Source organism: Lampetra fluviatilis, chromosome 44 (assembly GCF_964198595.1).
Source record: "Lampetra fluviatilis chromosome 44, kcLamFluv1.1, whole genome shotgun sequence".
NCBI classification, from domain to species: domain Eukaryota; kingdom Metazoa; phylum Chordata; class Hyperoartia; order Petromyzontiformes; family Petromyzontidae; genus Lampetra; species Lampetra fluviatilis.
Window position 1 is genome coordinate 3,253,058 of NC_136318.1, and position 22,974 is coordinate 3,276,031.

General features: G+C 53.0%; 1 protein-coding gene across 2 annotated transcripts in view; it reads right to left on the minus strand.

Annotated features, from left to right (window-relative positions):
* The window catches only part of LOC144947178 (lumican-like), a 32,545-nt gene that overhangs the window by 2,113 nt on the left and 7,458 nt on the right, over positions 1-22,974 (minus strand). For both annotated transcript variants that reach the window (XM_078876369.1, XM_078876368.1), the window contains exons 2-7: positions 5,654-5,898; positions 3,983-4,071; positions 3,465-3,605; positions 2,637-2,759; positions 1,685-1,786; position 1 (exon numbers count right to left, since the gene is read on the minus strand). The exon at position 1 is cut by the window's left edge and continues 318 nt beyond it. In XM_078876369.1, the coding sequence (XP_078732495.1) occupies position 1; positions 1,685-1,786; positions 2,637-2,759; positions 3,465-3,605; positions 3,983-4,071; positions 5,654-5,804 (607 nt within the window). In that variant the 5' untranslated portion in view covers positions 5,805-5,898. The remainder of the gene's footprint in view (positions 2-1,684; positions 1,787-2,636; positions 2,760-3,464; positions 3,606-3,982; positions 4,072-5,653; positions 5,899-22,974) is intronic.

The window sequence follows — 22,974 nt, forward strand, 5'->3', positions numbered from 1 at the left end:
CCTGTGGGGTTCGGAGAGGGGGTGGGGGGGGGTCACGGTGATTGGACGGTTTAGGAGGTTGCTGTTGTTTGAAAAAGAATAAGAATAGGTGTTCTAGATTTGAAGCTTTCGTGACTGCAAGGATTCATATTCTTAGGTTTTTTCGGTAAAGTCACGTAGGTAAAAAATAAAAATTAATTAAAGGAAAATAAAATAAAAATCACGACGTTTCGGCTACAACGCAAGCAGCCGTCCTCAGGTGAAGAATGAAACGCCACCAAGCTTGGAGCGTATATTTAAGCTGGGTTGGAGGGGGAAGAAGAGCGCCTTGACAAAAGAATTTGTATATCAAGAGGGATTTAGCATATTTATGGGAAATGCGTAGGAGGTGGGCATTATGCTAATCCTGCATAATGCATGGGCATAAATATGCTTAATCCCTCTTGATATGCAAATTATTTTGTCAAGGCGCTCTTCTTCCCCCTCCAACCCAGCTTAAATATATGCTCCAAGCTTGGTGGCGTTTCATTCTTCACCCGAGGACGGCTGCTTGCGTTGTGGCCGAAACGTCGTGAGAATTATTTTATTATCTTTTATTTTTATTATTTTATTATTTTCCTTCTACGTGACTTTACCGAAAGAACCAAGAAGATGAATCCCTGCAGTCACGAAAGCTTTAAATCGAAAGATAGAGTTGTTGTTAGTTTGTTTGTTAAATGCAAGTAGTTCTAGGGAGACGATGGGGGGTGGGGTTCGACCCCTGCCCCCCCCCCCCCACTGATACGCCGGAAATTAGCTGTGCATTGATATTTATTTCAGAAAAAAAAAAATTCGTAGGGCCCTATTGAATTTCACTGAGCACTTGGGCCATGCCCAGTGCACCTTGTGGCCACGTGGAGTGTGGAAGGCCTGCTGGCTGGAGGTCACGTGGACAGACCTGGCGGGCGCCATGAATTGACTGGGGGAGGTCGGTCAAAAGTTCTGGCGATAAACTTTCCTCCACGCTGCCACGCAACCCTTTATTCACTTTGTTTAAAAGGAGTGCCACTCCCTCTTATTTGGCAGCTTCCTGCCCCGAGTAGAGAACTGTCCGCCCCTCGTGGCGACTGGAGCCAGAACCAGTCCACCGGATCTCCCTTAGACAGACGTCCAAACGGTTAGGGGCCATCCATTGAGTAGGTTCGCAAAAATCTGTCAAAACTTGACCCTTCCCCCCCCCCTCCCTGTACTTTTTACACCCCCCCCCCCACACTGCATATGTAAGCTTGACTCACCCCCCCCCCGCCCCCGAATCATATAGAACGGCCGATATATAATCCACGCAGAAACGATTAATAACATTAACGCGTTTAAGCAAACAGATAAGTCCTCCGCCGAACTATCTAACTCATTTGAAGGCCAATGTAGACAAATTATTATCGAGGCTTCACCCCCCCCCCCCCCCGTTTCCTATGCTACGTACATTGCCAGTAGACGCCCCCATACGCAAGCGTACGTATTTGGGTTACCCCCCCCCCGCTCCATGCGTACGTACTAAATGGATGGCCCCTTACTGGTCCATTCCACGTGGCCAGCCTCAGTGTTTTTCACACGCCGGCTCACGCACACCCTCACCCGCTGGCTCACTCACACGACCCCGGATCGGGAGTCGAACCCAGGTGCTACTTGCTGGAAGGGACAAGCGATGGGTGGACGTTTGCGTCACCTTGAAGGCGGCTCCGAGGCCGTCCTCCTTGAGCTTGTTGTTGTTCATGATGAGCATCGTGAGGTTCTCCAGCTTCCCCAGAGAGCCGCCAAACTTGGACAGCTGCAACAGGGATCCCACCGCAAGCACTGAGCATGGGAACCACCACCAGCACCACCATCCATAGACTCACCACCACCAGACCCATAGACTCACCACCACCACCCAGAGACCCATAGACTCACCACCAACACTACGACCAACACCACCACCATCCAGAGACCCATAGACTTAACACCTCCACCCATAGACTCACCACCACAACCAGACCCATAGAGTCACCACCACCACCCATAGACCCACCACCACCAGTGCCACCCATAGACTCACCACCAACACCACCATACATAGACTCACCACCACCCGTAGACTCACCACCACCACCCAGATATCCATACACACACCACCCTCACCCAGAGACCCATAGACTCACCACCACCCATAGACTCACCACCCCCACCACCACCACCCATAGACTCACCACCCCCACCCAGAGACTCACCACCCCCACCCAGAGACGCATAGACTCACCACCACCACCCATAAACTCACCACCACTCATAGACTCACTACCCCCACCACCCATAGACTCACCACCACCACCACTCAGAGACCCATAGACTCACCACCCTCACCCAGAGACCCATAGACCTAAGACCACCCCCACCCAGAGACCCATAGACTCACCACCACCACCCAGAGACCCAAAGACTCACCACTCCCACCCAGAAACCCATAGACTCACCCCACCACCCATAGACTCACCACCCCCACCCAGAGATCCACAGATTCACCACCACCCCCACCCAGAGACCCACAGATTCACCACCCTCACCCAGAGACCCACAGATTCACCACGACCACCCCCACCCAGAGACCCACAGATTCACCACCACGACCGGCACCACTGCACCTTGTTGTAGCTGGCGCGCAGCTCGTGCAGGGAGCGGGGCAGCGTGGGCAGCGCGGTCAGGTTGTTGTGGTCCAGGTAGAGCTTCTCCAGGCTGCCCATCTTGCTGAACACGCCCTTGCCCACCTGGACAAGAGGATCATGTCCGCTCTAGATTTGAAGCTTTCGTGACTGCAAGGATTCATACTCTTTGGGGGTTTTTTTCGGTAAAGTCACGTCGGTAAAAATAAATAATAAACATTATATAAATAATAATAGAAATAAAATAATAAATCACGACCGTCACAGCTAAATTTACTGTATTATCAGAGTAAATTCAGCTGTGCCGGTCCCACCTGATGACGGAGACTTGTGTTGAATAAATGAAAACAACTAAATTAAATCACGACGAATGTCCATGGTACTCGGCAGCCTCTCTCCTTGTGGAGTTGTGTATGTTCTACCCCACCCCCCCCCCCAGTGCCATTGCGAGTGTGTGGGGAGCGGTGGCGTAGTGGTTAGCGGACCGCCCTACGAACCCGGCGACGCGAGTTCGATTCCCGCTCACGGCCAACACCAGCAGCGACGATTATCTGAACCGGCCCTGGGCCTCCCCCTAGATCGACTCAGCCTTAAATGAGTACCTGGTGCGCTGTGTAAACATCGCCACTGGGGAGACAAAGGCGTGGTGCTGGCCACCCACCCCCTCGTGCGCCGTTCCGACCCTTCATAGGCGCTCGCCAACGGCACTTGCACTTGCCCCTGCAGCCTGTCGAAGGCTACGCGGGTGACCTTTGTCGTCTTTTTGCGTGACCCCCCACTGACGTCACCGCGCGAGGCGTCGTCACCCACCTTGTCGCTCAACAGCTGATTGTTGTCCACCAGCAGCCAGGACAACTCGGTCGCGTTGCTGAACGCGTCGTCCTTGATGCCCTCGATCTGGTTGCCGCTCAGGTAGACGTACTTCATTCGCGACGGGATGGGCGGCACCTCCTGGCAAGCGGTGCACGCGGACAAGTTGCAGAGGGGCAGACACTCTCCCACAACACCCCGCGGTGTGGCGTGCGCTGTGGTGTGGTGTGCACTGTGGTATGTTGTGCGGTGTGGTGTGTGTGGTGTGGTGAGTGTGTGGTGTGGTGTGCGCTGTGGTGTGGTGTGGTGAGGTGTGGTGTGTGCGGTGTGTTGTGGGGTGGTTAGGTGTGGTGTATGCGGTGCGGTGAGGTGTGGTGTGTGCGGTTCGGTGTGGTGTGATGTGTGCGGTGTGGTGTGTGCGGTGTGGTGTGTGCGGTGTGGTGAAGTGTGTGGTGAGGTTGTGGTGAAGTGAGGTGTGGTGAGGTTGTGGTGAGGTGTGGGGGTGCAGGGGGCACCACCTTGAGCTTGCGGTTGTCGCAGTACATGGCGGTGGGCCAGGCGAGGGGGCAGGTGCAGACCTCGGGGCAGTCGTTGGAGCTGCTCATCTCTACACAAAGACAAATATCCCCCGTGTAGCCTTAACAGACTGTAGGGGCAAGTGCTGTTAGCGAGCACCTATGAAGGCCGGAACGGCACACGAGGGGGTGGGTGGCCAGCACCACGCCCGACCGCTTTTGTCTCCCCAGTGGCGATGTTTACACACTGCACCAGGTACTCATTTGAGACTGAGTCGACCTAGGGGAGGCCCGGGACCGGTTCAGATAATCGTCACTGATGTTGGCAGTGAGCGGGAATACACACACCCACATACACACACACATACGCACACACATACACACACACATACACACACACACAGGTGTGTACACACACACACACAGGTGTGCACTCACACACACACACAAAGATCCCCTGTATAACCCTATCAGACTGTTGGAGCGGGTGCTATTCGTCACCGATGTTGGCTGTCAGCAGGAAGCGATCTCGGGTGGCCGGGTTTGTAGCGCAGTGCCGCGCTAACCACTGCACCACCGCATTGACCATCAAAAACTCCACTTTGTCTGCTTCATAGCCGCTCTATTATCCACCGCGCGCGGCTCTGTTGAAGGGGCGTAACGTAGAACGTACGACTATCACAGTGGTAGCAAAGAATAATTAATGTAATGTCTCCAAAACAACTGCCAATATATACACTTATTCATAATGAAGGTGTTTGGGGGTTAGATCGCGTAAGTTAAAACGTTGTGTCGTAGCCCTCCACCACCCGACACAGCCTGTAAGATAATAGTTTTTTTGCCCTTCTATCTGGCAACAAAACGGACACCTTTTTTTACAAGGAGTCATGTTTGCATAGACCACAATACCTGCAGTCATAGTGCAAACAAAAAACATAACTCTGATAATGTGCACTTTCCTTGAAGTTGATTGGTCCACACCCGAGACAGCCTTCCTTAGAGCCTAGTCTCACATGGGTTGGACCAGATGACGCCAAAAGGCGCCTTTTGCCAGATAAAAGGGTAAAAAACCAATTATCATATTTTTTACTGGCAAATGAGGTTCCAATGGTGTAAACAGCCGGTAAGGTTTGTCGTGTAAACAAAGCGCGCTGATTAGTTAACTACTTCAGTCCACCGGTGCGTTGGAGCGTAGTACATCCACAACATTTACAATTTGAGTACCGTGACGTTTCGCTGGTAATTTACAACCAGCGTCATCAGGCGATTTGCCAGAACAGTGAAGCGATCCACGTGCTTCCGGTCTTAAATAGAGCGGATGACGTCATCGCTGAGAGCCAATCAGGTGCGGAGAGCAGAGGGGGGGGGGCTATTCTTCTTGGTTCTTTCGGTAAAGTCACGTAGAATGGAAATAATAAAATAATAAAAATAAAACATAATAAAATAATATAAATATATAATCTAATAATATAATAAACGTCGTGAGAATTATTTTATTATGTTTTATTTTTATTATTTTATTATTTCCATTCTACGTGACTTTACCGAAAGAACCAAGAAGATGAATCCCTGCAGTCACGAAAGCTTTAAATCGAAATAGTCATCATTTACGTGCGTGCGTGTGCGTGTGCGCGTGCGTGCGCGTGCGTTCGTGCGTGTGCGTGCGTGCCCCACCGACGACGTCATAGTAGGCCGGTGGGTCGGCTGCCATTGGCCCCTCGTAGGAGTCGTAGTAGTGAGGCCACGTGGCTTGGGCCTCTTGGATGGCAGCGATGGCCGCCACGAGCATCAGCAGCATCGCCACGGCCGCCCGGGAGGCTGACATCTCTCAGCGACCCTCTGTCTCTCTCTCTCTTACGGAAGCTCTTCTGGGCTGCTACCGCTGCTGTGTTGGTTGTTCACTTGGTCTGCAGATGGATCTGTCCGGGAGAGAATTGAACGGTGGTGATGATTTTTTTTCTTCTTAATATTATTACATCGGCATCTATTTACCCAGGACTCACAGACTCACACAAAGAACCAAAATACTTCACATATAACGGCCCACAGACTCGTATAGAGATCCGTAGACTCACAACTTGTCTGGGTTTCTCCCAGACGGTCCGCAAGCCTCACTTGAGTCACAACTCGTCGGGGTTTACACTTTCTTTCCGATACTTTTTGGTTCTTTCGGTAAAGTCACGTAGGTATAAAATAAAATAAATCACGACGTTTCGGGCGCAACACAAGCGTCCGATGTAGACCAAACCCGGCCACATTTCTCAGTCGGTCTGTGTCGACAATAACTGTGCCGTCTACTGGAATGAAGTTCAGCATTGTAAACAAAAATTAAAAAGTCCACGCCATGCGTTAGTGAATTTTTTAATATTTTAGGCAGGAAATGAGTTTTCAAATTTAGATATTTTTCTGGGTTGGGACCCCCAGACACCCTGGAAGATTTGGTCCCCCCCCAGTGTTGACTCCATGGCTGCGGCCTTGCAGCACAGTACCGCCAGATCTTGCATTCCGGCCACACGGGCGCCAATTCCCGGACTGTTTAGGTTAAAAACAGACAAGTGGAAACTCTGTGGGTCTGTGTGTGAGTCTGTGCGTGTCTAATGCAAGTCTGTGGGTCTTTGTGTTCAGTTGGCAGTAATTGATTTGTACCGAGATCTTATGGTACTGTGTTGAACTGTATTACTAACTAAACTAAGCAATTTGTTTATATTTCACCAGGTAAGGCCGACTGAGCTTTATCGCTCTTTTTCAGAAGCGACCTGGCCACAAATGATAGCTCAACGAAGTGGCTTGCCATGTTGAGATTTATAGCAGCCAAAAACTCGAAGTGCGTGTTTATAAATGTGGAGAGAAAACCGGAGGAAAAATCCACACGACCACGGGGAAAACGTGCAAACTCAGGGCCGGGATCGAACCCACGACCCCCTGTACACTAGGCAAGGTAGTAAACATCTTGCCACCACAGCGCCCAGTTTATTGCCCAGTGTCGCGAGACCGAGACCGACCGATAAATGTGTCTGGGTTCATCTAAAGTGGACAAGGTAGAGACGCTAGTGGAAGAGTAGACCAAATAACCCTCTCGAGTTCGCTTGCTCCAGTGGAGGACCTTCCGCCAGCAGTGACACGAGCAGGCAATTGCAGGACCGCACCCTGTGCATCGAAAAACAGAGACGGAACGACGCGCAGAGGTGTGCAGCAATCGAGCGGACAAAAGGCATCGGGCGTTTTATTTTTTTTAGACCACCAACTCCAAAGGAACTGCACGAGTGGCCATGTCGTTTTTAAGACGATCACCGCTCAAAGAGTCGGGGGGGGGGGGTGTATATCCATCCCCAACAGGCAGCAGTGGCTGGCTCCCGTCATCATCATCACTCATCGGTGCAGGAGAGACCACCTGCTCAGCAGCGATGCGCACTCCCAGGGCTAATCTCGCCGGCGAACACAGGCCGCAAAGGGAACGGTAAGCCGATGGCGATCCCTCAGGGCTCGGGTCCCAGCGCCGTTAACCACTCAACGTCTACGGGTGACCTTATGGCAAGTCCCGACACGCGTAGAGCAAAGCCCTCGGCGCCCAGCGGGCACAAACCTCGAGAGCGTTGGCAACTAGTCGGACAGCGTGATCTCACTTCATTGGAGGAAATCCTGACATCGCTGGAGACTCGTGCCATGTGGCGTTCCGCCCAAAAACAAGCGTGCAAGCAGATGCCACCCTCGATGTTGTCTTTCTGTGGTTAGCCCCCAGTGCTCGACGGCCTCTTACTCCAAGGTGGGGGTGGGGGGGGGGGTATCGTGGACACGTAGATAGAAAATTAATAGATCACCAAAAGAACCAAAGAGTATGGATTCCTGCAGTCACGAAAGCTTCAAATCAAAAAAAGAAGGCTTCACCTTCAAGCAACGCATAAAGCAAAGGGAAGGGATCTGTGGAAGGATCAGATCGTGAATCGCCCTGCTACAGAAACTCGCAGGGACGATTCAGCTGATCCGCTGCGAGGTGCCCCTCTCTCGAGGTGCGCACTTGCCTTGAACTTCGTTCGCACCGTACGCACCCATCCGTGCTAATCGGAGGCGCGCGGGGGAGGGTGGAAGGACAACAAAACTAAACACAAAAATCAGTCCTCAAGAAATGAGTTTCCAATCTGGATGTAAAAGTTCAGAGCTCCAGCTGCTTCTCCAGAGCGTTCCAGACGGCCGCAGAAGCGCATCTGAAAGCGCGCGATGCGGTGACCGCCTGTTGTTCGACGGTGGATAGCCAAAAGCCGCTGCTGCCGCTGCTGCCGCTGCTACTGCTGCGAGGATGACCCCCAGAGTTCGGGCGATGATCTCAGTGCCAGAGTCGCTGCACGTCAACCGACCCTGGCAGCTCGCGAACACAAAACGCCGCTAAGCTGCTCAATGAAATCACGCAACGCACATCACGACCACAACACAGACCACCGAACCCCGATCCCCGTTGGTTCCCCGTTCTGGCGAACCGAGACCTCGACGATGTTCCTCGCCACCGACTTGAGTCACGATGCACCCTCCCCCCACCTCGCTGCGGTCATCATCCTAGAATCTCACCCAGGTGCTGTGCAGACTGACACGCTGGCGAACACGAGCGGGACAATTGCGGACATAAAAGAATAAACACCTCAATCGAAATCCAAAACAGCACAACCTCCCGCCTTGTGGTGGAACCGTCAACCACAGCAGCACATCATCAACAGGCCCATGCACACACCGCCGCAATATTTGGAGGGAAATGAAAGCCCCAGTGGTGTGATTGTGGCCATGGCGTTCAAACTGTGGACCCTATCGCATACCACTGTGGTTTGCGCTTCTTCGATGGCGGAAGAGCAAAACTCCTCTTGAAGCCCTCTCGTGGCTGACAGACCTCGACATTTGGCATTTAGCTTCCGAACATATTGCTGCCATACGCCAGATTACAATAGTCCAGTCGAGTCATCCATATTCGCTGCTGCCACGTCCTCCTGGGAGCCTGCTATCGGTAACCACAAATGAAAAAAATATAACACCAAGTGATTGTATCTTTTTTTTATTATTGAACAAAAATATTTGGATGTCTTTCATTTTATTTTTTTAAGCAATCAGTCTCAGGCTTGTATCCAGCTGTTTTTATTGCACGGCCAGTGTCACATTTGGTGGAGGCAGCTTTGCGAGGCTTCCTCGCTGCCAATATAACAGCCGGATACACCCTCGCCCACACATGTGGCCTTGGACTTATAACGAATCCAACTCCGATATGAAATAGATTGTTTAGCCGCGCTGGCAGATGTCGTGAGTTAAAATAAAACATCTGACTGATGCCACGTGCTTGTATAGGAAATTAATATTACTCGTTGCTGGGGCAGTCCTAACAGCAGTGGATCGACCATGGTTGATTATGACATGGGCACCACGGTGGCTAGGAGATGTTAACTACCTCGCCTGGTATACAGGAGGTTGTGGGTTCGATGCCGACCCTGACGCCTGCTGCTGTATATTTGGAGTTTGCGTGTCTCTCTCTCTCTTATCATCATCACGGTGGCTAGGAGATGTTAACTACCTCGCCTGGTATACAGGAGGTTGTGGGTTCGATGCCGACCCTGACGCCTGCTGCTGTATATTTGGAGTTTGCGTGTCTCTCTCTCTCTTATCATCATCACGGTGGCTAGGAGATGTTAACTACCTCGCCTGGTATACAGGAGGTTGTGGGTTCGATGCCGACCCTGACGCCTGCTGCTGTATATTTGGAGTTTGCGTGTCTCTCTCTCTCTTATCATCATCACGGTGGCTAAGAGATGTTAACTACCTCGCCTGGTATACAGGAGGTTGTGGGTTCGATGCCGACCCTGACGCCTGCTGCTGTATATTTGGAGTTTGCGTGTCTCTCTCTCTCTTATCATCATCACGGTGGCTAGGAGATGTTAACTACCTCGCCTGGTATACAGGAGGTTGTGGGTTCGATGCCGACCCTGACGCCTGCTGCTGTATATTTGGAGTTTGCGTGTCTCTCTCTCTCTTATCATCATCACGGTGGCTAGTAGATGTTAACTACCTCGCCTGGTATACAGGAGGTCGTGGGTTCGATGCCGACCCTGACGCCTGCTGCTGTATATTTGGAGTTTGCGTGACCTCCCCGTGGTCGCGTGGATTTTTTTTCCGGTTTTTCCCTCCACATTTGAAAACGTGCGTTTTAGAGAGTTTGGCTGCTATATCAGTGGGGCCTTACCTGGTAAGAAAAAACTGACATCATTGTCAGCCTTTATTAGTTAAATAAAAATGTTAATATAAATGATATACCAAGAATAGCCTTCCTGAGTCTCAATAAAGCTTAGCAGTTTCCTCCTATGTTGTTCTTATGGGAGGCAACCGTTGATATGTTTTCCAATTAAATGTCCGATTTGGCATATTTGGACCTTGATGCCAGGGCACAATGGTATACGTTTAAGTTGCTCCGTCTTTGAGAGTAAAACTGATATTTTGTTTATTTATTTCTCAGAGTATGAGTTGAGAAAAATAAATAATTACGAATCCAAGTTTTCACGTGATGGGTTTTAAGTCCAGTCAAGCGTGACTAGGGGCTGAGGCCATCAACTTTCTATGGTCGAGAAACCGGTTTTGGCCACGGCAAACCGGTTTTGGCCACGGCAAAACGGTTTTGGCCACGGCAAACCGGTTTTGGCCACGGCAAAACGGTTGTGGCCACGGAAAACCGGTTTTGGCCACGGCAAACCGGTTTTGGCCACGGAAAACCGGTTTTGGCCACGGAAAAACGGTTGTGGCCACGGAAAACCGGTTTTGGCCACGGCAAAACGGTTTTGGCCACGGAAAACCGGTTTTGGCCACGGCAAACCGGTTTTGGCCACGGCAAACGGCTGAAACTTGGATTGGAACCCAGGATCTCAGCGGTGCCGACTTCTGAGCCAGCCAGCCACTTTGTTGGTCTGAATATGTGCTACTCAATAACATCACTTGCTGTTACAGTCTGTTATAGGCGACACAGAGGTTATTTGTCATTGTGCGTGTCAGTTTGCGTCTGCGTGTGTGTCTATGTGCATATTTGTGTCTGTCTATCATAGTCGAGGTGTCTGTGTGCATGTCTGTGGAGTGGCTATAGTTGTTGTGTGTATCTACCAAAATAACTTTTTATTTTACCAAGTAAGGCTCACTGAGCTATTACCTCTTTTTCAGAAGCGACCTGGCGATCACAAATGATAGCTCAACGAAACGGCTTATCGACATTACAGCAGCCAAATAATCTAAGCGTGCCTTTCTAAATGTGGAGGGAAAAACTGGAGGACCCGGAGAAAATTCCACACCACCACCACCACCACGGGGAGAGAGAGAGAGAGACCACGCAAACTCCAAATATAGAACATGCGTCAGGGTCGGGATCGAACCCACGACCTCCTGCATACCAGACGAGGTAGTTAACGTCTCCCCAACGTGACGCCCTGCCCATCAACCAAGACTTTGCTGGTCTTAACAGGTGCTGCTCGCTAACGAGCACTTGTCCCAACAGTATGTTAAGGCCTATACGGGGGATCTTTGTCTTCGTTTATCCATCTGGCTGCAGCTGTGGTCGCCACCGCAGTTTAACGATGAGACGTCGCTAGCCGCTGCAACCGCGATCGAAGCCGCATCCACCACACGAGGCGGAGGAGCTTGACCGAGTCTGGCGAGGGATGGCCGGTGGTGATTGGTGGTCGTGACAAGGATAAGTGCGCGTGGGGGAGCGGTGGTAAAGTGGTTAGCGCACCGTGCATCGAACCCGGCCACCTGAGTTCGATTCCGAACTCGCGTTTATGGTGAGGGTCGTGAATATCTGAACCGGTCCTGGGCCTCCCTTATGTCGACTCAGTCTCAAATGAGTCACGCTTGAGGTGTATCAACATCATCACTGGGGAGACAAAATGTGTGGTGACCCATAGACATGCATAGAGACCCATGTGCCTTCGTAAGTGCTCGCTAACAGCGCTTGCTCCAACCACCTGTGCATGCTATGTGGGGGATCTTTGTGTGTGTGAGAGAAGAGATGGGGTGATGTGGTCAAAGAAGATGTGGAGCTGAGTGGACTTGCCGATGACTGGTACCAGCGGTGTCAAAATCGGCTTCTCTGGAGGAGGCTCGTGAAGGACGCTACTACTGCTACTGGGCAGTTGGAGGAAGTCGCCCTCTAGCAACAAAGGAGGGCAAATGAGCGACGCTCACAACAACAAGCGGAGCGCCAGGCGGCTAAAACACAGCAAGTTGTCACAGGTGGTTCTTCGGCCAGTCATCTAAATCAGCCAACCCATGGCACCTGGGTGTGTCCCGTGACCTCCTGCCAGGTGGGCGTTCGACACTTCACGTGGCCTTAACATGTACATAGATATGCATAGAGACCCATAGACTCACATCAGCTTCCATATAGACCCACAGACTCACATGGCGACCCACAAGACTCGCATCAACTTCCATATAGACCCACAGATTCACGTACAGATGCAGAGACCCGTATACTCAAATAGAGACAATCAGGCTCGCATAAAGACCCATAGAGTCGCATAGACCAAAAGATTCACATAGAGACCTATAGACTTGCACAGAGACCCATGGACTTGCATAGAGACCTATAGACTTGCACAGAGACCCATGGACTTGCATAGAGACCTATAGACTTGCACAGACACCTATAGACTTGCACAGAGACCCATAGACTTGCACAGAGACCGATAGACTTGCACAGAGACCCATAGACTTGTGCAGAGACTCATAGACTTGCACAGAGACCCATAGACTTGCACAGACACCCATAGACTTGCATATAGATCCATAGACTTGCACAGAGACCCATAGACTCCCCAAGAAACCCGTAGCTTTTGAATGGGTAATGTTTTGGCAGAAATCTATCACGGTCAGACGCTCCTCTCTCTCTCTCTCGGGGTAGGGATTAGTGGGGAGATGGGGGGTGGGATTGTAGGGGGTGGGATTGGAGGGGGGGGGGGGCATTGGGAGGGAGTCGGGGGCTGCTTCCTGTCTGTGTTGAATTAACGAGGTGCAGCTGCTGAAGCAGATGTGTTCCCAGTCGTGAGCACGTGGGTTCAAATCTAGGCCAGGTTCAACTCGGCCACGTAATCATCATCATCAGCAGCAGCGGCATCAGCAGCGCATCTTCATCATCGGCAGCGGCATCGTCATCGTCATAGACGCCAATTGGTCACACTCGTCATCAGCGTCATTGTGATCATCAGCTTTGACGTCGTCGTCGTCATTGCTGTCGTCAAAGTCATTGGCATCATCGTCATCATCAGTGTCAATCGTCATCGTAGTCCTATCATTAGCGTTGGACTATGGTCATCAGTGTCCTCTGTCAGCATCGCGATGATCATTAATATGTTTCGATTTAAAGCTTTCGTGACTGCAGGGATTCATCTTCTTGGTTCTTTCGGTAAAGTCACGTAGAATGGAAATAATAAAATAATAAAAATAAAACATAATAAAATAATATAATAAAATAATATTATATCAAATATAATAATATACTTATTTTATTATGTTTTACTTTTTATTATTGTATTATTTCCATTCTACGTGACTTTACCGAAAGAACCAAGAAGAACATTAATATGTTCTAAAACAACAACAGCGCCCGTTGTTATTATAGCTGCGTGTGCAAGGCCGCTGCTGAAATTCTGCACTCCACAGAAGGCCGTGTGGCTGATGAGATGTGTACAAAATAAAAAATGCGTTTCTCGTTGCGCGGAGGAGGCGAATTGTAGGGATTGTATTCATTTTGCACGGCCGTGTTTGTGTTGGACATCGTAACTCGTCCGTACAGTGCTCAACGTGGTCTCGAGTCGGTGCCACATGTGGAACGGGCGGAAAGGGGCCTCAGCCGTTTGTAACTCGCCACATCTGGCCCACAAACAAAGCTGTCCACCCCCCCCCTCCTCCTCCTCCTCCATCCCCCTCCCCCTCCTCCCCCTCCCCCACCCTCCCCCCCCTCCTCCTCCTCCATCCCCCCCAACCCCCTCCCCCACCCTCCCCCCCCTCCTCCTCCACCCGCCCCCCTCCTCCTCCTCCTCCATCCCCCTCCCCCTCCTCCCCCTCCCCCACCCTCCCCCCCCCTCCTCCTCCTCCATCCCCCCAACCCCCTCCCCCCACCCTCCCCCCCCTCCTCCTCCACCCGCCCCCCTCCTCCTCCTCCTCCATCCCCCTCCTCCCCCTCCCCCCACCCTCCCCCCCCTCCTCCTCCTCCATCCCCCCAACCCCCTCCCCCACCCTCCCCCCCTCCTCCTCCACCCGCCCCCCTCCTCCTCCTCCTCCATCCCCCTCCCCCTCCTCCCCCTCCCCCACCCTCCCCCCCCTCCTCCTCCTCCATCCCCCCAACCCCCCTCCCCCACCCTCCCCCCCCCTCCTCCTCCACCCGCCCCCCTCCTCCTCCTCCTCCATCCCCCTCCTCCCCCTCCCCCACCCTCCCCCCCCTCCTCCTCCTCCATCCCCCAACCCCCTCCCCCACCCTCCCCCCCCTCCTCCTCCACCCGCCCCCCTCCTGCCAACCCCGCCCCCCTCGGCCCTCATCTCGCCCCCCCCCTTCTCCAGGTCGCTTCTAAAAGAAAAATCTACATAACTCAGTGGGCCTTACCTGGTAAAATAAAACGTTTAGTTTAAGCGTAATCATGACAGAATATGAGTACGAATGTGAGTAAGAATTTGAGTAAGAATGTGAGTAAGAAAATTAGTAAAAATGTGAGTAAGAATTTGAGGAACCATGTGAATAAGAATTTGAGTAAGAATCTGAATAAGAATCTGAATAGGAATATGAGTAAGAAGGTGAGTAAAAATGTGAGTAAGCATTTGAGTAAGAATTTGAGTAAACAAGCAGACAAGAAGCCACCACTTCATATCAATTCCTCCACGTAAAGAGTCTCCGTCTCCTTGCGTAACACACACGGAGAGACCACGTGTCCACGTCTCGATCTGTGTTAGTAAGGCGTTTGTTCGCTTTGTGTATGAGTGTGTCCCTTGTGAGTAAGGCGTTTTGTTCACTTTGTGTATTGGTGTGTTCTGTCAAAGTAATGCGTTTGTTCACTTTGTGTCAGGGTCCGGATCAAACCCACGACCTCCTTCATACCAGGCGAGGTTGTTAACATCTCCTAGCCACCGTGATGATGATGAGAGAGAGACACGCAAACTCCAAATATACAGCAGCAGGCGTCAGGGTCGGGATCGAACCCACGACCTCCTGCATACCAGGCGAGGTAGTCAACATCTCCTAGCCACCGTGATGGTGATAAGAGAGAGGGAGAGACACGCAGACTCCAAATATACATAATGCGTGAGGGTCGGGATCGAACCCACGACCTTCTGCAAACCAGGCGAGGGAGTTCACATCTCGCCATGTCCCGGTAGTTCAAGTTCATTTATTAGGTATCGCCCTGTGAGCCATTCGGCTCTTGAATCGGGTGCAATCGCAACAAGCAAAAAACAAAAACATTAACAAAAAAAAATCTTAAAGTGAATATGTGACTGAGTGCAAACAGAAAATCCAAGAAAAGACAGCAAAATATTGCAGAAAAAAGCACCGTACACCAACGCTGTGTGCAAAAACAACAACCACAAGACAACTTAGATTAAGGCCATCAGTCTAACTCCGTACTACAACAAACAAACATGGCCAAACCAATACACTTTTCGAAATCACCAAAATAAAGCCATGCAACCCATGAATCAGTGATCATAGGAACTGTGACGGAATTTTCACAATAAATGGCATAAACAACATATACTACCAAAACCCTGCAGCCATAGCTGCATGAGTCCACAGTGGAAAAGGTGGCGACCCCAGGCCGAGCAAAGTCCCATTCTCCATCCCATTCTCCATCCCATTCTCCATCCCATTCTCCATCCCATTCTCCATCCCATTCTCCATCCCATTCTCCATCCCATTCTCCATCCCATTCTCCATCCCATTCTCCATCCCATTCTCTATCCCATTCTCCATCCCATTCTCCATCCCATTCTCCATCCCATTCTCCATCCCATTCTCTATCCCATTCTCCATCGCATTCTCCATCCCATTCTCCATCCCATTCTCCATCCCATTCTCCATCCCATTCTCCATCCCATTCTCTATCCCATTCTCCATCCCATTCTCTATCCCATTCTCCATCCCATTCTCCATCCCATTCTCCATCCCATTCTCCATCCCATTCTCCATCACATTCTCCATCCCATTCTCCATCCCATTCTCCATCCCATTCTCCATCCCATTCTCTATCCCATTCTCCATCCCATTCTCTATCCCATTCTCCATCCCATTCTCCATCCCATTCTCCATCCCATTCTCCATCCCATTCTCCATCCCATTCTCTATCCCACTGCCGCTGACTCTGCTGCTATGCCACACGGGCCGCTGGTCCTCTGGGATGCCGGGCTTGGAGGGAGCGAGCGAGCGAGGGATGAGGAGGAGGAGGAGGGAGCGAGCGAGGGAGAGAGGAGGGAGCGAGGAGGGGTCGCGAGCAGACACGACGGTGCCAGGGAGGGGCGAGCAAACGGAGTGGATTCGAGCGTGAGTGGGGGGTGAGTGTGGGGGTGAGTGGGGTGAGTGTGGGGGTGAGTGGGGTGAGTGTGGGAGTGAGTGGGGTGAGTGTGGTGAGTGTGCGTGTGGGGGGTGAGTGGGGGTGAGTGTGCGTGTGGGAGTGAGTGGGGTGAGTGGGGTGAGTGGGTGAGTGAGTGGGGTGAGTGGGGTGAGTGGGGTGAGTGTGGGAGTGAGTGGGATGAGTGTGGTGAGTGTGCGTGTGGGGGGTGAGTGGGGTGAGTGTGCGTGTGGGAGTGAGTGGGGTGAGTGGGGTGAGTGGGTGAGTGTGTGGGAGTGAGTGGGGTGAGTGGGGTGAGTGTGCGTGTGGGGGTGAGTGGGGTGAGTGGGGTGAGTGGGGTGAGTGTGGGAGTGTGTGGGGGTGAGTGGGGTGAGTGTGGGAGTGTGTGGGGTAAGTGTGGGGGTGAGTGGGGTGAGTGTGGGGGTGAGTGGGGTGAGTGGGGTGAGTGTGTGGGAGTGAGTGGGGTGAGTGTGGGAGTGTGTGGGGTGAGTGGGGTGAGTGGGGTGAGTGTGGGAGTGTGTGGGGTGAGTGGGGTGAGTGGGGTGAGTGTGGGAGTGTGTGGGTAAGTGTGGGGGTGAGTGGGGTGAGTGTGGGAGTGAGTGGGGTGAGTGGGGTGAGTAGGGTGAGTGTGGGAGTGTGTGGGGTAAGTGTGGGGGTGAGTGGGGTGAGTGTGGGAGTGAGTGGGGTGAGTGGGGTGAGTAGGGTGAGTGTGGGAGTGAGTGGGGTGAGTGGGGTGAGTGTGTGGGAGTGAGTGGGGTGAGTGGGGTGAGTGGGGTGAGTGTGGGAGTGAGTGGGGGTGAGTGTGGGAGTGAGTGGGGGTGAGTGGGGTGAGTGTGGGAGTGAGTGGGGTGAGTGTGTGGGAGTGAGTGGGGTGAGTGTGGGGGTGAGTGGAGTTAGTGGGGTGAGTGAGTGGGGTGAGTGTGTGGGAGTGAGTGGGGTGAGTGTGGGGGTGAGTGGGGTGCGTGTGCGTGTGGGGGGTGAGTGGGGTGAGTGTGCGTGTGGGAGTGAGTGGGGTGAGTGGGGTGAGTGGGTGAGTGTGTGGGAGTGAGTGGGGTGAGTGGGGTGAGTGTGCGTGTGGGGGTGAGTGGGGTGAGTGGGGTGAGTGTGGGAGTGTGTGGGGTGAGTGGGGTGAGTGTGGGAGTGTGTGGGGTAAGTGTGGGGGTGAGTGGGGTGAGTGTGGGGGTGAGTGGGGTGAGTGGGGTGAGTGTGTGGAGTGAGTGGGGTGAGTGGGGTGAGTGTGGGAGTGTGTGGGGTGAGTAGGGTGAGTGGGGTGAGTGTGGGAGTGTGTGGGGTGAGTGGGGTGAGTGGGGTGAGTGTGGGAGTGTGTGGGGTAAGTGTGGGGGGTGAGTGGGTGAGTGTGGGAGTGAGTGGGGTGAGTGGGGTGAGTAGGGTGAGTGTGGGAGTGTGTGGGGTAAGTGTGGGGGTGAGTGGGGTGAGTGTGGGAGTGAGTGGGGTGAGTGGGGTGAGTAGGGTGAGTGTGGGAGTGAGTGGGGTGAGTGGGGTGAGTGTGTGGGAGTGAGTGGGGTGAGTGGGGTGAGTGGGGTGAGTGTGGGAGTGAGTGGGGTGAGTGTGGGAGTGAGTGGGGGTGAGTGGGGTGAGTGTGGGAGTGAGTGGGGTGAGTGGGGTGTGGTGGGGTGAGTGTGGGGGTGAGTGGGGTGAGTGTGTGGGAGTGAGTGGGGTGAGTGGGGTGAGTGTGTGGGAGTGAGTGGGGTGAGTGGGGTGAGTGGGGTGAGTGTGGGAGTGAGTGGGGTGAGTGTGGGAGTGAGTGGGGGTGAGTGGGGTGAGTGTGGGAGTGAGTGGGGTGAGTGTGTGGGAGTGAGTGGGGTGAGTGTGGGGGTGAGTGGAGTTAGTGGGGTGAGTGAGTGGGGTGAGTGTGTGGGAGTGAGTGGGGTGAGTGTGGGGGTGAGTGGGGTGCGTGTGCGTGTGGGGGGTGAGTGGGGTGAGTGTGCGTGTGGGAGTGAGTGGGGTGAGTGGGGTGAGTGGGTGAGTGTGTGGGAGTGAGTGGGGTGAGTGGGGTGAGTGTGCGTGTGGGGGTGAGTGGGGTGAGTGGGGTGAGTGTGGGAGTGTGTGGGGTGAGTGGGGTGAGTGTGGGAGTGTGTGGGGTAAGTGTGGGGGTGAGTGGGGGTGAGTGTGGGGGTGAGTGGGGTGAGTGGGGTGAGTGTGTGGGAGTGAGTGGGGTGAGTGGGGTGAGTGTGGGAGTGTGTGGGGTGAGTGGGGTGAGTGGGGTGAGTGTGGGAGTGTGTGGGGTGAGTGGGGTGAGTGGGGTGAGTGTGGGAGTGTGTGGGGTAAGTGTGGGGGTGAGTGGGGTGAGTGTGGGAGTGAGTGGGGTGAGTGGGGTGAGTAGGGTGAGTGTGGGAGTGTGTGGGGTAAGTGTGGGGGTGAGTGGGGTGAGTGTGGGAGTGAGTGGGGTGAGTGGGGTGAGTAGGGTGAGTGTGGAGTGAGTGGGGTGAGTGGGGTGAGTGTGTGGGAGTGAGTGGGGTGAGTGGGGTGAGTGGGGTGAGTGTGGGAGTGAGTGGGGTGAGTGTGGGAGTGAGTGGGGGTGAGTGGGGTGAGTGTGGGAGTGAGTGGGGTGAGTGGGGTGAGTGGGGTGAGTGGGGTGAGTGTGGGGGTGAGTGGGGTGAGTGTGTGGGAGTGAGTGGGGTGAGTGTGGGGGTGAGTGGAGTTAGTGGGGTGAGTGAGTGGGGTGAGTGTGTGGGAGTGAGTGGGGTGAGTGTGGGGGTGAGTGGGGTGCGTGTGCGTGTGGGGTGAACTGAGTTCGATTCCCATCTCACCGCCAACACCAGTGACGATTATTGGAACCGCTCATGGGCCTCCCCCAGGTCGACTCAGCCTCAAATGAGTACCCGGTGGGGCGTGGAAAATCAGTGCCACTGGGGAGACAAAGGCGGTCCCACCTGGGGCTGGCCACCCACCCCCTCGTGTGACGTGCCGGCCTTCATAGCGGCACTTGCCCCAACAGTCTGTGCAGGCTATCCGGGCGCCTTTGTCTTTGGGCGACTATGGCTCAATGTGTGTGTATGTGTGGAGGTGCGTGCGTGCGTGTGAGTGTGCGGTTGAATGAGTGGGCGGGTGCGTGGGTATGTTGGGGGGAGGGGTGTTGAGGTGGCTGAGTGAGTCTGTGGAGATGAGTGAGTGTGCCTGTTCGAGTGGGTGAGTGTGTGAGTGATGGCGTGTGTGGATGGGTGAGTGGGCGCGTGTGGAGGTAAGTGGACCAGTGAGTGAGGAGAGGAGTGCGTGAGTGGGGTAGATACGTTGGCCTGCCAATCACCCACTCATTATTGTCATAAATCATCGATTTGTCCGACACTGAGAATGCAAACCAGCAGACAACGCTCGTCCTCACATCGCATCCCATCCACCAGGATTGATTCTCAACGCAAGCAAAACTCTGGACCACCAGTTCGGACACCTCCGATTAGCACGACTGGCTACGTACGATGCCAAATAAGTGCAACACTCGTGCGTGCACGTACGTCAGTCGCTGTGTAGTGCAATAGCGCCGGCTGGTGGGCAGGAGCAGCAACTGCGGTGGACAGACAGCGCACACCAGAGGTCGCAACCGGGTACCCGATACCCGTACCCTACCCGATACCCGGCTACCCGTACCCGGCTGGGTACGGGTACGGGTACCCGTTTGCGACCCTGGTGCGGCCGGGTACGGGTAGACCGTGAGTCACTGGTGAGTAACCGTTTGTCACTCATTTCCCAACGTCTTGTCTCTTCTCACAATTCAAGTTCCTAGAATCAACCCACCCGCGCCTGCAACATGGCTTCATCCCAAAGGTCGCAATCAGGTACCCGATACCCGGGTACCCGTACCCGGTCCCGTTTGCGACCCTGGTGCGGCCGGGTACGGGTACGGGTAAGGAATCAAAACCCGTTTGCGACCTCTGGCGCACACACGCCGGTTGAGGGTGTGCACGGGGTGTGTTGGCAGAGAGGGAGGAACTGGGGTAAGAGTCACGGAGAACCCCCGTCTGGAGGCCCCTGGAACCTGCCGGCGGGTTCGAGAAGGGAGGCGCGGTCAGGGCGGGGGGCCAGGCCGCGCCGGGAGCATAAAAGGAGCCGAGAGCGTGGGGCTCAGGGCTGCCGGTTCCGGGAATGGACTCGTCTCGTCGTTGATAAAGTCTCCGCTAGATATTGAGCTACGGAAGATAGTAGTTGGCTATCTCGGTCAGCGCCGTCCGTGTTAGACGGTTGGCGTTGTGTACAAGCTAGGCTGAGCTACTGTGGAGAGTGTGCGGACGAGACCGTGAAAGTTGTGAATAAAGAAAGTGCCTCCTAGCAATTCTGTCTCTGAATCGTTGGCACTACAATTGTATCAGCAGCAGGGGCAGACTTGCTTTGAATTGATGCTCGTGAACTGTCAGATGTGTATGGGCCAAGAACCATCTCTGTTAGATATGAGCACCAGGTCGTCGTGAAACGAAGCGATGCACGACACAGAACAATGCAGTACAAGCGGAAACACTATCAATTCTTTTTTTGATTTAAAGCTTTCGTGACTGCAGGGATTCATATTCTTGGTTATTTCGGTGAAGTCACGTAGAAGGGAAATAATAAAATAATATAAATATAAAACTATATTGTTTTATATTAATATTATTTTACCGAAAGAACCAAGAATGCTATCAATTCTGTTCCGCAGCGTAACCATCATGCCGTATTTTTTTCACGCGCTCCATCAAAGGGGCCAAATGTCAAAGTGTCTATCAGCTCAAACGACCCAATGGACCTGAGCAAGTGGCGGACATTCCACCTTCCTAAGACAGGGGTCCAAATCTCATCTTCAAATATAAAAAAAAACAACCTGCATATGTTGAATTGTTCATGGAATTCATACCCCCACCCCCCACACACACGAACGTGCTCGTCACAGGGACCACGTGACCACACCTCGGCACGTGTGGGGGGGAGGTTGCAACTTGCCCACCCGCCCCCTTACTGGGCACCTGTTGATAAAGAGCTTCACAGCTCATCGGATTCCTCCTGCAGCGTAAATAACGATTCCGATTCGTAATTATGTTGAGTCCTTTGACCATTCCGGACTCGTAACCCACTTGCTGTACTGCCTGAGATCCTACTTGCTGTACCCACTGAGATCCTACTTGCTGTACCCACTGAGATCCTACTTGCTGTACTGCCTGAGATCCCACTTGCTGTACCCACTGAGATCCTACTTGCTGTGCTGCCTGAGATCCTACTTGCTGTGCTGCCTGAGATCCTACTTGCTGTACCCACTGAGGTCCTACTTGCTGTACTGCCTGAGATTCTACTTGCTGTACCCACTGAGATCCTACTTGCTGTACCCACCGAGATCCTACTTGCTGTACCCACTGAGATCCTACTTGCTGTACCCACCGAGATCCTACTTGCTGTACCCACTGAGATCCTACTTGCTGTACCCACTGAGATCCTACTTGCTGTACCCACTGAGATCCTACTTGCTGTACCCACTGAGATCATACTTGCTGTACCCACTGATATCCTACTTGCTGTACCCACTGAGATCCTACTTGCTGTACCCACCGAGATCCTACTTGCTGTACCCACTGTGATCCTACTTGCTGTACCCACTGAGATCCTACTTGCTGTACCCACTGAGATCCTACTTGCTGTACCCACTGAGATCCTACTTGCTGTACCCACTGAGATCCTACTTGCTGTACCCACTGAGATCCTACTTGCTGTACCCACCGAGATCCTACTTGCTGTACCCACTGTGATCCTACTTGCTGTACCCACTGAGATCCTACTTGCTGTACCCACTGAGATCCTACTTGCTGTACCCACTGAGATCCTACTTGCTGTACCCACTGTGATCCTACTTGCTGTACCCACTGAGATACTACTTGCTGTACCCACTGAGATCCTACTTGCTGTACCCACTGAGATCCTACTTGCTGTACCCACTGAGATCCTACTTGCTGTACCCACTGTGATCCTACTTGCTGTACCCACTGAGATCCTACTTGCTGTACCCACTGTGATCCTACTTGCTGTACCCACTGTGATCCTACTTGCTGTACCCACTGTGATCCTACTTGCTGTACCCACTGTGATCCTACTTGCTGTACCCACTGAGATCCTACTTGCTGTACCCAATGAGATCCTACTTGCTGTACCCACTGAGATCCTACTTGCTGTACCCACTGAGATCCTACTTGCTGTACCCACTGTGATCCTACTTGCTGTACCCACTGAGATCCTACTTGCTGTACCCACTGAGATCCTACTTGCTGTACCCACTGAGATCCTACTTGCTGTACCCACCGTGATCCTACTTGATGTACCCACTGTGATCCTACTTGCTGTACCCACTGAGATCCTACTTGCTGTACCCACTGTGATCCTACTTGCTGTACCCACCGAGATCCTACTTGCTGTACCCACCGAGATCCTACTTGCTGTACCCACTGTGATCCTACTTGC